This window comes from Choristoneura fumiferana, chromosome 25 (genome assembly GCF_025370935.1).
Source record: "Choristoneura fumiferana chromosome 25, NRCan_CFum_1, whole genome shotgun sequence".
Taxonomy (NCBI): domain Eukaryota; kingdom Metazoa; phylum Arthropoda; class Insecta; order Lepidoptera; family Tortricidae; genus Choristoneura; species Choristoneura fumiferana.
This window is the reverse complement of record NC_133496.1, coordinates 1,783,751-1,799,671: the sequence shown is the minus strand read 5'-3', so window position 1 is coordinate 1,799,671 and position 15,921 is coordinate 1,783,751. Positions and strand designations below refer to the sequence as shown.

General features: G+C 37.8%; 1 protein-coding gene across 4 annotated transcripts in view; it reads left to right on the top strand.

Moving 5' to 3' along the window:
• LOC141442470 (protein Skeletor, isoforms B/C) overlaps window positions 1-15,921 on the top strand; it is a 58,053-nt gene that overhangs the window by 21,046 nt on the left and 21,086 nt on the right. For all 4 annotated transcript variants that reach the window (XM_074107483.1, XM_074107481.1, XM_074107482.1 and 1 more), the window contains exons 3-5: window positions 7,742-7,973; window positions 11,533-11,644; window positions 14,333-14,551. In XM_074107483.1, the coding sequence (XP_073963584.1) occupies window positions 7,742-7,973; window positions 11,533-11,644; window positions 14,333-14,551 (563 nt within the window). The remainder of the gene's footprint in view (window positions 1-7,741; window positions 7,974-11,532; window positions 11,645-14,332; window positions 14,552-15,921) is intronic.

The window sequence follows — 15,921 nt, the reverse complement described above, 5'->3', positions numbered from 1 at the left end:
CGCGTTGCCAACCTAGAGGCCTAAGATGGGATACCTCACGTGCCAGTAATTTCACCGGCTGTCTTACTCTCCACGCCGAAACACAACAGTGCAAGCACTGGATTAGCGAGCAAGATGGCGGTAGACCTTGCACAAGGTCCTACCACCAGACACCACCACCTGGTCTTTAGTTTTATTAATTTATAAAGTTTAGCTAGCATTACTAATTATAAAATACCTACTAGCCATCGCAATAATAATAATAATAATAATATCACGGGACAATTCACACCAATTGACCTAGTCCCAAAGTAAGCTTAGCAAAGCTTGTGTTATGGGCAATAATATTATAATTTGTAACTACTAACACTACATACATAATATGGATTCGTAGTCCGAAATATATTTGTATTTAGGCAAACTGTTAGTTAGCTAGAATAACCACAGACCTTATATCGACGAAAAGAGCGCTTCAAACTGTATGAGCACCCAGCGTGTCAAAATTTTCGTACCTACGATGACGTCACGAGCGAGATAGTGAATGGAAAATCAAGACCGCACGGTACCGATTCAAAGGCGTGCCGGCTTTTTTCAAAGCGCATCGCGCATTTAGGTCGGACAAAACTTTGACCGTGGATCAAACCTTTTACACGCAAGGTAGGTAAACTCTTTGTTGGAAATATTAATCTATGCCTCTATGGTATGACATCTATGGCAACACTAGCTCGTTGATTGTCTCTGGTAGCTCTTTCCTTTCTGTCTCGATCTCCTGCCTACGTTACGTGTGTAATCTTGTTGTTAACTTAATCCGAGTTTATTTAATCAGAAAAACTACATCAAAATAATTGTATATTATATAGTGAAAAATATAAAGGTGCAATTAGATGTTCATCTTTTATTTATATCAAGAAACGCCGCCACACCAGCCGTATAAGCTGCCTGCGCGTACGCTCTGTCTAACACGTTACTCTTAAGGTCGATATAAGGTCTGTGAGAATACCCAAATAAAATCATCATTAATATTTTACCCTGCTATAGACCAATAACACGCTCACGCATTTCCTAAAAATAAATCGCCCACCGGAATTTTATTAAGATTAGTAGGATGTCGGCTATTTTTGACTCTCAATGGAAAAGCTTTTGAATCCCTAAATAGTTTCAAAGACTTCGAAATTCCGGTCAATTATGAGTCAGACTACGAAATCTTAACACCTATTTTGCAAACGAATCCCCGAATCGAAATTGGTTTTAACAACACTAAGATATGTTTGAAGTATCTACATTACATATGTAAAATAAATAAAGTTCATAACTTTTTTTTGGCACAGAAAAGTATATCTTTATATTTGCAGGTCTGTATAACTCTTTCTTGTACATAAAACATATCTAAACTAATCTTAAATTAGCAATTCTTATTTATTTCGGGAATCTCGTAACCTGCTCTAATGATTTCGATGTTTGTTCTCGGTTTGATATTCGCGTCAGGTTTGCGATTGGTTTAATAACTAGAAATGAGCCAATTACAAGCAAAACGGACCTTTCAATACTATAACGCCATCTAGGGATATTTCGCCTGACAGGAAACCCTAGACTAGAGTATGTCACAACTAAAGGAATGCCAAGTGTCTAGTTGAGATGAATGCGATCCAACCAAAGGCTTCGCGAGTGAAATAGTAAACGATAGTCCTTCAAGATGCTTCCATTTGGAATGCGAAGGATCTGCCGTAGAAAATGACGGCTCGATAGAGTTTTCACTTGATTTTTTTGGGAAACTATTCCGATAGATATTTGTCAAGTTTTTTTTTAGTGATTTGACCTGTGGCTTCTCCAGCAGAGGGTCATATATTAGATCCCCGCTCGCGCGTCTTCTTAAGTTTTTTGGAATCTATGTGCAAATCACACAGCCCCCTCGCCCTTTTAGGCCGGCAACGCACCCGCAGTCCTAATAATGCTGTAGGTGTCCATGGGCGGCGGTGATCACTTACCATCAGGTGATCCGCCTGCTCGTTTGCCAGGATTTTTAATCGGTGATAGGTAAGTCACTGTCTCTTAACTCACTTGGTACGATACGAATTTCGAATTTCGTAGTCAATGGTGTGTGTTAAGTTCCTCATTCGCGTGGAAACTATGGTCCAAGCTCTCTCATTTCGAGAGGAGCCCTGTGCCCAGCAGTGGAACGAACTAGGATGGACTAGGATGACGGATGTTAACACAAATACGACTAGGTTGCGATAGAACGACTTGCTTTCGTTACGCGCAGTTCGTCACTCGCATCGCAATTTGCACAAATTGCCGACACCCCAACAAATGAGTATCGAAATGTTGAGACAAAACGCGTTAAGCGTACGTGCGAGAGGGAGGGGCGTAGGGCTGCCCCATGTCCTTTAATTTCGTAAAAAAAAAACAAATAACCACATTTTTGCTACTACTAACTCACATCTGAAACGACGAAAAAATAAATGTAAATGTAGGCTTAAAAAAACCTAAAAAAAAACAGCTGTTAGTCTTAGAAATGACCCTTTCAAAATCGTGACCAGCTCAAAACTCCCAGTAATGAGTCCCTGGTGTTAAATTTTCATTTACTTAACAGAGTTCTAGTCTTCTAGACGTTTTTCTTCCATTTTAGTTTTTTTTTTTTTTTAGGCAGGCGTGTTTTTTATTTCATATATTTTTGATGTTTCTGTGAGAATGATAGACTCAGGCCAGCCAAAGCTGTCCACGAGAAACCACGGATTTTTTTAAAAAAATAGGCTGACAACACTTGCTGTACCTACGTCCTACACTAAACGATGTTTTTTTTTATAAACTTAGGTATTTTTTAAATTTTCCAGATATTAAATTATACTCGGGGACTACAAGCTGCATCAACATTCATATAGTAATGTGTGAAAGTTGATGACGCACTCTAGGAGTCCCTTGGTAAATTTTATGACTTTTATCAGTGCGCATTTACGTACAGTCCAGACGCATCAATTTTTGGACCATTTTGAACAGATCGGCATTGAATATAATCTTCTAGCATTTTAATTCTAACATAATCCTTTAACATTTTGCATTTTGAGAGTGGTAGGAGGTTGAATTGAACAAAAAACAATTACAAATGCGTTTATTTTTTAACTTGAACAAAAATAAAGTCGAATCTAAAATAGCTAATGTACATATATGTTTCATCAAGGTAAATTTGTTTGCCTTCTAGTCTCTTTTGATGTATTGTTCTTAAGAATCGTTCGTTTTTATTGCTAAAAAAATCGAAACCATTGCTAAGTAATTTTCCTAATGGTTTCATGCCATCCTTTAAAACAAATTGCTTCTTTAAGCTTCATGTGCAAGATTCTAAGAGTCGGGACTTGTTTTTTCGCAGTAAAATTAATTTTATTTTATTTCTTATAGCAGAAATATCAAAGTTATCTAAGCCGTGCTAGAATGATAATAAAATATCAATTTTGACAAACTGAAAAATTATACCAGATTAAAGTTTCGTAAAAAATGTGTGCAGCTTTCGCTGGCCAGAGTCTAGCGTGTTATAATAACTATACATACATATAATTAAAATTTGAAATGGGCACGAACACGCACACAGACACACACACATACACGCGCACGTTCCGCATAATCACAAGCTTTGGCATTTACAATACAATTTAATTCAATACAATAATTCTTTATAGAGCACGAACACATTCTAAGCCGTACAGGAAACACAGGTATTATAGAGATAATATAAGTAGAATAAGGGGTTGTTTCACCATCCATTGATTTGTGTTAAGTGACGGTTAAATGTGATGCCGTCTCTATTTGTTTTGTTCGAATAGACGATAACGGCATCACATTTAACCGTCAGTTAACACTAATCAGTGAATGGTGAAACAGCCCCTTAATTAACTTTAACAAAGTCGAAACATCGCAATAAAATATAAGAATAATGAGGACTGTCCTATTAAATTCAAAAAGCATGGTGCGCCCAGTTTACGTTTTACTAAGTTACAAACAATTAAAATCTCCATTATCAAAATACAATGCGAGATCTCGATTTTACTTGATAGCGATATTGGATGCTTAGTGGAGGGTGGTTCCTAGCAACCCCCTAACTGACAACTCCAAACTGTCAGCAAATCAGATGAGGTTCTGATTAAAAACGTTGCATCGTAAACAGTGAAGTAATGGTGCCCTTCGCAAGGTCTAAAAATTTTTGTACGAAATCGTTTGGTGTAATACTCGTATTGTATGACTTTACTTCTTTTTTTGCATATTTTTTTTAGCGTAGGTACTTACTTAAATATTTTTTCTTAAAAATCTTGGTCTGAAATGGTTTGGTCTAAAGTTTTAACTACTAAATGCTATATCCATAATATCGTTAGATCTAATTATTGTTTAGTCTAACATTCAATGTCCTAAAATTAAAATTCCGACAGTATTTTTATTCCAATTATACAAATAAGCTTAGATTCCCTGTTCTTAATGTATATAAGGAAGAAAAACAACAATGTGTACCATTTTTAACTTCTACTTAAAGGTTTAAGCTTACTTTAAGGTTTTTGAAGATAAAATAATGATTTTTTGGTACTGGAATAGGCGGAACAGCAAAGGAGTGCCTACTCCCCCCGCAATGTATGTAGAATACCCTACCATGATTGAGTTGAGCAACTATAGGTAAGGTTAGCATTTTTTCAAGGCACGAAGCGCATTAACTATACGGAATAGAAATTAAGAATAACAGTTTTATTCCTGTAATACATTCGACTTGATTCTACAAAATAATGTACCAACCATACTTTCCATACACATGTTCGACATTTCAATCATTCGACAAAACGGTGTTATGCAAAAAAATAAATTAGGTACTAAACTAAACAATTTTATGCAAAACAATTCGACCGAATCGAATTTTTGAAGTAAAGAAGCTGTGTCTTTTTTTTTAAAGCTAACCCTTAGGGATAAGTTGAGAAACTAAGCCCATACAGCCACAAGTGTGATGTAGTAACTGACGACCGGATAGCCCTTGACATATTACAACAAAAAAAGAACTAAAATTAAAAACGTAAACAAATTATCTATGCCAGACCCCTTAGGCAAGGTTCAGCTGAAAAAAAAAAGTAAAAGTCTGTAATCTGTAACTTTTTAAAAAAGAATTTAAGCTATCCTTTTCTATCGCGGCTTCATCCGACTCACGAATGACTGCTTCATTAAGCAAATCATTAAAAGAATCCCAAGTTATTTCTCATTACTTTTTAAAAGTGCTGGCGCCATCCCTACCCTAATCCCGGGGGAGGGGGAGGCTGTCAATCAAAACATCCCTCTGGTCTTTACGATATTAGATAAATATCGCGCAACTTAACGGATGAGGCGGTGATACTCGCAAACGAGTAAAAACAGGGTGGTTCAGTCAGTCAATTAAATACTATATCTTATCTAGATCAACCCCATAAATGCGAATGTACCTAAGTGTTTATATTTTGTTACGCTTTAATTTTAAATTGACAAAAAGTACGATACGTATTTTTGACAATATACTCGTGAGTGGTTCGACCTATGGCCTCTCAAGCGGAGGATCGTGGGTTCAAATCCCGGCTCGCGCCTCTAAGTTTTTCGGAATTCGTGTGCGAAATTACATTTGAAATTTACCACGAGCTTTACGGTGAAGGAAAAACATCGTGAGGAAACCTGCACAACCTGCGAAGCAATTCAATGGTGTGTGTGAAGTTCCCAATCCGCATTGGGCCCGCGTGGGAACTACGGCCCAAGCCCTCTCATTCCGAGAGGAGGCCTGTGCCCAGCAGTGGGACGTATATAGTCTGGGATGATGACTCGTAAGTGATAGATTCACTTTTTTTTACAATATACTTGCTCGGAATATGCTTCGTTCTCTTGGTCAATATATCTGTAGAAAGTTCGTCATTTCCGCAGGTGTGCGCTGAGTGCAGAAAACTACTTTTCCGCACTTAATTTATCAATTTTCCAAATGAAAATAATACTTAGGTACCTAAGGCAATCAATCATATCATTTTGTATTTATGAAATAAGAAATAAATAAATACTTCAAAATAAACATGGAATAGTTTTTTTTTTATTTGTAACTGGCTAGCGTTTGACCTCTATCTCACCTGATGGTAAGTGAAGATAAAGCCAAAGAAATTGTCCCTATATTCAATAACATTGTAACGGATAACTCACGTCTAAAATCGAGTTAAGCTCGACATTTTTCGGGTTAATTCGTAGCCCTACTTCCTAGGCGCAACCCGCGCACTGCGCGCCACCGCTGCGTGCCGAAACATGTCGATCTAAACTCGATTTAAGACGTGAGTTATCGGTTACAATATTTTTTAATATGACTGAGTCTCACATTAGTTTCATGTTCAAAATTGTCCCTAGTTTAGTTACAGCGTGGTTACAGCATATTAAATCCTCAAACCACATAGCCTATGAGAAACACTAACTACCTACTGAATACTATCTACCACTAGGTAATACTGATTAAAAGAGAATATTTAATACAAAATTTAATCATCCCCTACCAGTCCATTTGCAACATTAGAAAAGGGGAACTTAACAGGCGAGGAGGTCCACGGAAACAGGACGCATGGCTGGATGAATAATGGGGGAGGATTTTGAGTTGCCAGCTCGAAAATACGAATGTGACAAGTGGGAAGTTGTTATATTTTTATAGGAATTTGAAAACAAAAGTTTTAATCAAATATTTTTAAAGCAAATTAAGAAAGATAACTAAGCTTCATAAACGCAATAATGCATGGGCGACGATTTTGAGTTACCAATTCGGTAATGCAAATGGAACTGTGGAAGTGACAAGCGGCTTATTTATTTATTTATGAAAGTGGAAAACAAATTTTGAATAAAGATTATTGGTTAATGAGACGGTTACAGATCTAATGATGTTTTTCCATCGTATTTTCTCGGAGAAGTCGGCATTTATCTTGTTTTCTCAATTAGCTTCTCTAAACTTTAGTACCTACCTAAGCTATTTGAGCAAAAGACTATTCACTACATCTGTACCTGATGGATCTGATGATAATAATGATAACTGCAACAGCCCGGGCGGGGCCTCCACAAAACAGGGGCCCCCACAATGGAAACATCGGATTTTTTATTTGTTTCAAATTCCGACGAGTAAACACTAGTAAACAACTATTCATCTATATTTGTTCACTTCAATCAGGCAATCAGTAAAATAGGCAATCAATAATCAAAATCTCAAATGGCCCGCATTTTGTGCCTCCACTCCTTTGTTGCACCACGGGCTCCACACCTCTAAATCCAGCTCTACAGGGCTACTATACGAAACTCGTCGTATCGCACCGTCCCTCTCGCTCTCGTATTAATAAAGTTTCGAGTTTCGTAGTAGCCCTGCAGAGTACACAACGCATACTCGTACTCGTACACATATAGAAAGCCATCCAGCCGTTTTTAAGGACAGAAAGGACCAAAGAAATTGTCATACGGACAAGTACGTCGCATGTTCGCGGTGGATGCAGGCCGCTTCCAACCGAAGCAACTGGGTCTATAGGATGCTTAGGCCGCTTCCCAACCGAAGCAACTAAGTTCCGAACTTCACAAAGAATTTCAAGCTGAATAACGACATTAGTATTATAATAGTTCGTAGTTCTTTGATATGGTCCTTCACAAAGTAACGCCTGAATCAACCAATTATTTACAAATCCATTCGGCGTGTAGAACCCGTTAATCACCACGATCACCGGCATTACGGAACGACTAAACAGAACTATCATCAGAATTTTCTTCCTTCCAGTGCCAGCTTTGTCTCGACGGCCCGAGCCTTACTACGGCCGTATGATCGGACGCCTCAGCCAATACGCGCACGGCATCCGAGGAGCTGTGTACGCCGTTGATGAGAGCACAGTGTTCGTCAAGAACTTCGCGTACGATGGCACCGGCCCTGACGCCTACTTCTGGGTGGGGGACACCCCGCAACCCTCCCCTGAGGGGGTACTAGTCCCGTACCCTGAGGACTACACTACTAGGTGAGGGAACTTAACTAGCTTATGCTTGAGGCTTGGTTCGTGAATAGCTTCGTGTATGGTGGCCCCGACACTGACGCTTCTAGGAGAAGTCCTAGTCTCGTATCCAGACTACACTCTAGGTGAGAAAACTTTATAACAAACTGGCTGCCCGCCCCAGCGTTGCACGGGTATGCTATTGAAGAAAATTTGACTATGTAAATTTTCCCATTCACAACACGATAGGAATAAGTAACTGTTTCATAATTTCAGATCAGACATAAATAAACGCGATTAGTACGAAATTAAAAGTGCACTTATTAATGGTATATCATGACTTGTTGAATTATGATATGTGTGATTGAAAAAGAGCTGCCAGGATAGGATCTTCGCTGCCAAACAAAACGCTAGGTGTCATTAATAAGTACATATAGGTTAGAAAAAACACGGGTCGTAGAATACTACCTCGGGGCAAGCCATAATGATAAATTATAAAGATTAGTACCTACGGTACCTACTATCTATTGACAGCTTTCTCTGTCAGCCATTTTTGATTAATTTACTTGCGTGCATAGTCCACAATAGGTCGTAAATTAAAAAAAAGCTACTTCTAGTAGGTAAATCAAACCGATATCTACTACGGCACTAAAACATGGTTGAATGTTCACAAAAAGTTCAGTGTACCATAGCAACAATGAAAACTTTCTAAAAATATGTATATGTAATATATTATGTACTATATTTACACATTTTACATCCTCTAACTCTAACTGCTAGCAACTTAAACAAAATCAATTAGAAATATTTAGATAAAACATGAAAAATGCATGGGTCGGAGGTTTAGTCTGTATTTTTTATACAACCTCAAACTTTAAGGGTAGTTAGTGAAGGCCCTAATTATCACATTTTATTATGTTTAAGAAAAAAAATAGACTTATTATTTTCCTTATAAAGTTAATTAGCACGCAATGTATCACTACGTGATACTACTTTGTTTTTGTTCAAAACGTCGCACTTGTTGACGTGACAGCTGTCACAGAACGCTTCTCTCTCTTATCAAATTATTGTACGCATTACATTGCTGCTCGAAAATATTTCAAAAAATAATTACGCTCTGGTAGTTAATTATAAAAATAAATTTGTTTTGATATCGGTTCTCAGCACTTAAATCTTCATCTAGTTACAGTTTGAGGTAGTATCAAAAATACGCACGCTGTATTAACGAACTAGAATATTTTGTACATTGTAGTATAATGTTATAGTTATTTGACCATTAACTAGGTACCGTCATTAAAACAGGTTTATTATAATGGAATGGAACATTATAATGTCGTGTAAAATTCACTTTCGGTCGGTGAACGACCGGCGCTAAAAGGTTTATCGATTGAATGATGTAAAAGTACTATGGCGCCTAGTTTCCATTTCATTACAGTGTTGAATGATTTGTGTGGGCTCTATGACCAGGGCCGGCAGGATTTAGGGGAGGGCAATAGCCCCGGGGCCTCCACAAAAGAGGGGCCCCCACAATATAGACTTCTTTTTAATTTTAATTTCGACGAGTAAGCCTATATTTGTTATTGAAAATACAAACTGAAATATAGATGCACAGAAAAAACAGAAAAATAAGACCATCACTGGGAATCGAACCCAGGCCACCACCATCCAGGCCAGGCCAGGGACCATCAGTGGTGTAGCGGTATAGCACGCGGTACGGATTACCGAGGACCTGGGTTCGATTCCCAGTGATGGTCTTATTTTTCTGTTTTTTCTGTGCATCTATATTTCAGTTTGTATTTTCAATTTAGGTTTTACGGGATGACCTTAAAACTAAAAATTTGGAATTGAAATAAAAAATACAAAAAGATTCCAAAAAACCAATCTTATATTTGTTATTTTCATTCAGGCAATCAGTAAAATATCAAAATCTCAAATGGCCTCATTTTATTTGCAAAATAGTTTTTGGGCTCCACTCTTTCTCTGTTTACATTATTGAATGTACTTGCACTGTCATCCAACTTATATACCAAGTAGTAGTAGTAGCACTGATTACTGATCACTGGAAGTAGGTCAAATGAGCCTGCAAGTTTTGTTATTTTTCCTAACCTTAACCTGTCCTCTTCCAAACAAATTTGTGCCCAAATTCCTTTGATCCTGTTATCCTGGGAGATGACAGATTTGTGTCATTGCTGTTATAAATAAATTATTTTCTTTCTTTCTTTCTTTTTCTTTTGACCCAAAAACAACAACAACAAACAAACTATATATTTAACTTTATACAAACTACAAAAAACTGCAGCAATTTCCCGCAGATTCAAATTTGCATGGCATTTTTAACCGACTTCAAAAAAAGGAGGAGGTTATCAATTCTACTATGTTTTTTTTGTTAGTCTAACAACAATTTCTAAACATCTTATGATTGGTTATTTTGGAGTCCTTTTGTATTTTTTATTTCAACTCCAAATTTGTTACTTTTACGGTCATATTACGGTGTATTTTAAATATTCTAAACATCTATTCAAAACTCATCACTTTCGCATTTACAATGAAATATTTCCTCGCAAGAAAACGGAGGGGTGTACCCCAACCAGGGAGTCATTACCTACCCTCATAATTATGTCTATCTAATTACCGGCCCATTTGCTGGTCTCGTTTACACCGAATATAATGGGGCGACGATTCGCTGAGGATGAGTTTTTTTTGTTTATTTTTGCATCTCATTTTAGAGTAATTGTTGGCAGTTAATTATTTCTAACATTGTTTGTTAAAAAAATGTGAAAAATTCCTTTGTTTGAAGCTCTTTTTTGTACCGAAACAACGGGACGATATCCTTAGCTCAAAGTAAATTACATAAATATTTTGGCTGAATTAGAATATTTTAATTCTTTTTATTTTTAGGGGGACATACAGTCTATACTCCTAAGGTATTCTCTTAAAAGAAATATGCCACCTCGCGTCTCAGTATATAAACTACTTCCAACCATCTCCACCCGGTAGTAAACTTAAGGGCATAAAATCATCAAAATCATAATCATAATTGTAATGTTTGTCATAATTATTGTTAGTCATATTTTTTTCCCGCTGAATCCCTACATTTTTCATAATTTTTTAAATGGTTATCCTATAGAACTCTATAGGTTAGGTTAGGTTTGTTTTATCAAAAGACCTATCCAACGATACCCCACACTATAGGGTTGGGTGAGAAAAAAAATTACCCCCACTTTACGTCTATGGGAGGTAAACTAAAAAAAAATTTTTTTTTTCAAATTTTTGTTGACCATTTTGTCGGCATAGTTTACATATATATCCGTGCAAAATAACAGCTTTATAGCATTGATATTCCCTGAGCAAAGCCGCGGACGGACGGACAGACAGACAGACAGACATGGCGAAACTATAAGGGTTCCGTTTTTGCCATTTTGGCTCCGGAACCCTAAAAAGTAAACACAGGCAAGGACATCGTCTTTGGCCCCTCCAGCGACTCAACCCGAAAAAACTCCTTCAGCAAAGCCAACACCACCAACTGACTAACACCACTAGAACTAGTTAGTAACCTCTCTCTAACTGGTAACCTCTCCTGTTCCAGAGACCCTCCGATCCTGACAGCTCACAGCAACTCCGACATTATGCTGCGACTCCCCGGCGGCAAGCGTCTGCGCGACATCAAATGGCTGAGCGTTTGGTGCCGGAGGTTCACTGTACGTATCTATCCTTAATACTCAAGTGATCGGGAACCTCTCGAAGTGTGTCCTAGCTTCGGTTAGAGCTCAATATATGTATAAAAGATAAGAATGATTGTTCTCGAGTTCTTCTCTTTTAAAATATGGCTTTTCTGTCCTAATTAATAGGACAATTTCGCCAGTGTCAATTACTCTCTTTGAAAGGCACGTTGTACGGTGATTGTAGTTTTTGCAAGTTGATAATAAAATTCCAGAAACCACGTGGAGACCACTTCCGCGTAAAAAATGTTAGACACGAGAGCAATATAGGATTTTGGGATCACTGTTCACTGTTAAGGTTAATCGCCGCATAAAACACTGTCAAATAGCCAAAGAAACAGAAATAGCAAAATTACATATTGTCTACATCCGCCATCTTCGAATGCTACAAATCGAATCTTGTTCTCGAGTTTTAGATGTTTAATGCGCATTTTTATCCGTTGTAGGTGAGCATTTTTAAAAAAGTTTGTACATTTGATTTGCGACTCCGATTTGGGTAAAAATTTGCAGGTAGATGAGTGAACAATACCATGAGTTTAAATAACATAGTCTCCCGAAATATCCCAATTAATTTGTATGGAAATTTCCTTTTTTGTTACCAAAATTCTATTGATTTGCGGCAACAAAAAAGGAACTTTCCATACAAATTAATTGGGACATTTCGGGAGACTATGTATGTTATTTAAACTCAGTACCTCAGTACTCTATCTACCTGCAAATTTTTCCCAAATCGGAGTCGCAAATCAAATGTACAAACTTTTTTAGAAATGCTCAGGTATGCTACCCGTACTACAAGTTTTGCTTAGTTTGGGATTAGGTAAATTGGTATCAGTTGTCTCGTGTTAGGGTATTATTATTTTATTTCCGGTGACTAGGTACACAGCACACAAATACTAGGAGCTTTAGAATAAGGTACGTTGCACGACTGGAAAAGTACATTATGAAGCAAATATTCCAGTGTAGTTTTTTTTATATGGTTGTGTCATATTTCAATTATAAAAAGCGGCCAAGTGCGAGTCGGACTCGCCCATGAAGGGTTCCGTAGCAGCAAGTACCTAACATTAATATAAAAGTTTCCTTTACTTTACGATTTATGACGTACTAAAAAAACTATTTACTTACTACATTTTCATTCAAACCAATTTTCGGTGGAAGTTTGCATATATGTTTTTTAGTTTTAACATTCTCTTATTTTGGAAGTTACAGAGGTGGGGCACACATTTTACCACTTTGGAAGTGTTTCTCGCGCAAACTATTCAGTTCAGAAAAAAAAAAGATATCAGAAACCTCAATATCATTTTTGAAGACCTATCCATAGATACCCCACACGTATGGGTTTGATGAAAAAATAATAATTTGATTTTCAGTTCTAAGCATGGGGAATTGGGGAACCCCCAAAATTTATTGTTTTTTTTTAATATTTTTTTGTGAAAATCTTAATGCGGTTCACAGAATACATCTAGTTACGAAGTCTGAACAGTATAGGGCTTAGTATAGTTTCGGAAAAAAGTGGCTGTGACATACGGACGGACAGACAGACGAATCCATAAGGGTTCCGTTTTTTGCCATTTGGCTACACGGAACCCTAAAAAAATGCATTTTAATCGGAGTCAATCATTTTCTTTCCTAATTTTTGTCGAATCGTATCAAAATATCGATTAGTTACAAAATGGCGGCGCGCGTGCGTGAGATTTGCCGCCAAAAGACGAAGCCATGTTTCGTTCATTCATTCGTTAAGTACCTTATCTGTGTAATGAACTCATTCAATTGTCTTCAACGATGATAATGAAATGCTGGAGAAAAATTATTAATGAGATCAAATTAAGAGGAGGAATTTTAAATATTATGTAATGAATTGATGTTTTGTTTGTTCTTTGCGTACTATTTTTATCCGACTGCGAAGAAGGAGGGTTATGTGTTTGACGCATATGTTCCTATGTATGTATGTCTATTCCTATGTCCTCTCGTAACTACTCAACGGCTCAACCGATTTTGATAAATGATACGTCATTGGATTCGTCTTGATGACGCAAAAGACAGTAGGTACATGCAATTCTTGAAAAATCAAAATGGCGGATTTATGGCGCCAAATTGTAAGTTTTCAAAAAATGATTTTTATTACAATCTATCGGTGGATGCAAGTGGCAAGTTGTCGTTCATTGTGGCGTTCTAAGGGGGAGGCCTTTGTCCAGCAGTGGACGTCTTCGGGCTGATGATGATGATGATGATGACAATCTATCGAATAGGGTACCAAATGAAAGCCAATAACTAGCCCATTCTAAATAATATAGGTTATAATAGTTTTAATCTACCATTTTCACAGAACTATTAAAAAAGTGTGAAAAAAAACCGACTGCCAAATCATGACGCTCAAAAATTCTTAACTAATGGGTGCCGACTAGACTGTTGAACTTTAAGTTAGCTACTTAAAACAGTTCTAGCCCACTTGATTTGTTTCTTCTTTTTAGTCTTTTTATTTATTTATTTTTATTGACTCGGTACAAATGACGCGGAATAGAATATAGATACATAACCAGATACATAACCAGATGGGAAGTGCAGATGAGGCCAAAACTGTAACTCACTATTCATTAACAGCCTATTCATTCATTCTAGATTTGAACGAATGAGGTTCTTTTTATACTGATGTTGTTTTTTAATTTCTAGGTAAACTTCGGCGATGTATTCATCCCGCCAGGCCTAGATCCGCCGCGGCCGCGAGTCTTGCCAGAGTTCAAGCGGCTCGCCCACGGGCTGAGATCTGGCAACATCAGTGTGCTGGATGCTAAGACGTTTTACATCCCCAACCTACACTATGACGGGGCAGGTCCGGACGCCTACTTCTGGGTCGGCAACGGCAGTGAACCCAACCCTTTTGGTACTAAGGTAAGGTAACTTCTAAAGCCGAGTTTAGACTTGCAAGAAAAATAGTGCAAGTTGCATTACATTGCGGCGCTCGATTGACCACTACAAACTCGTTGGATTTTTCTTGCAAGTCTAAACTCTGCTCAAGGTTCAGTATTAGTAGTTGATAAGGTTAAACACAAATATGTAGGTGTGTACTCAATGACAGTAAATCATCATATCGACTAAAACTTCATTGATGCATCTGAGTAAACATTAAAGTTTCTCAAAGTCTACTGATGGATCCAAATGTACAAAAAATCCACTTTAATAAATTCTGGATTTTAGTGTAGGTACACAAAGTTCGCTCAACTCCATTGATGGATCTAAATACACAATACCTAGGGCCATTTAGTTCCATTGAAAGATCCCACTGGACTGAGGGGAGGGGACAGACTTTGTGGTTAAATTAGGCTCTGTGCAGAAAACAAATCACTCTTCAGCTCACAGCATTTCTACGTGATTTCAACAAATACCATCGCTTAGGCTTACCTGTCTCAGTGTTAACGCATCGCATCGCAGCGCCATCTAGCAGAGTACACAATGTACTATCAACGGACGTAACAAGGAACGCAAGTCGATAAAGCAGCAAGCGCCGCGCACGCCGCGGCCCTGCTGCCCCTCTCCCCCCCCTGGTGCTTTATAAGCTCCACTCTTAAACTGTATCGAGTCATTCTCACTAATTTTTTCACTTTTGTAAAACCTATCGTAACGAAGACACAATAAATTAATTATTTATATTTAAATAAAAAGAATCATTCTGCCCGAGTTGCACCCTAGACCTCACTATAGGCAGGCTAGAAAGAAAGGAGAAAGGAGCGCAAGAATTCCGAAGCTGATCAACCCGTAAGATCCTCAACATTTTGGCCTTCGACCCGGATCACAACTGGACTCCGTCGCAGAAGAGAAGACTTCAGCGAGAAACGGTCAGACCTTCCGAATCCATCCTTATCCCATCCTAAAGTACAATAATTAATACAGAGTTGTGATTTCTCATTTTTAGTAAGCAGCTTGTGCGGTGCGTCGATCGAGCTTTGCCTACCGTCCGCTACCGCGCTTTTATCGCGACCTCTGTGGGTCACGTATTTATTCAAGTAAGTGTTCCTTATTTCTACAGACCCCAGTATGAGTGACGATGAGTTTAGACAGGCTTCCGCGAGTGATAACCATAAATTAGAATTGCCAAAATCTCCCAATAAACGCGAACGTAGTTTGGATCGATTGTCTGCCCTCAAAAGGCAAAGAGGTGCAACTAAACTACGCATAACTTTATTCCAAAAATATTTCAGTAAACTTCCAATAAACGCATTAAGCGATACTGAAATGGCTGAATTAAAATTAAGAGTTCAAGA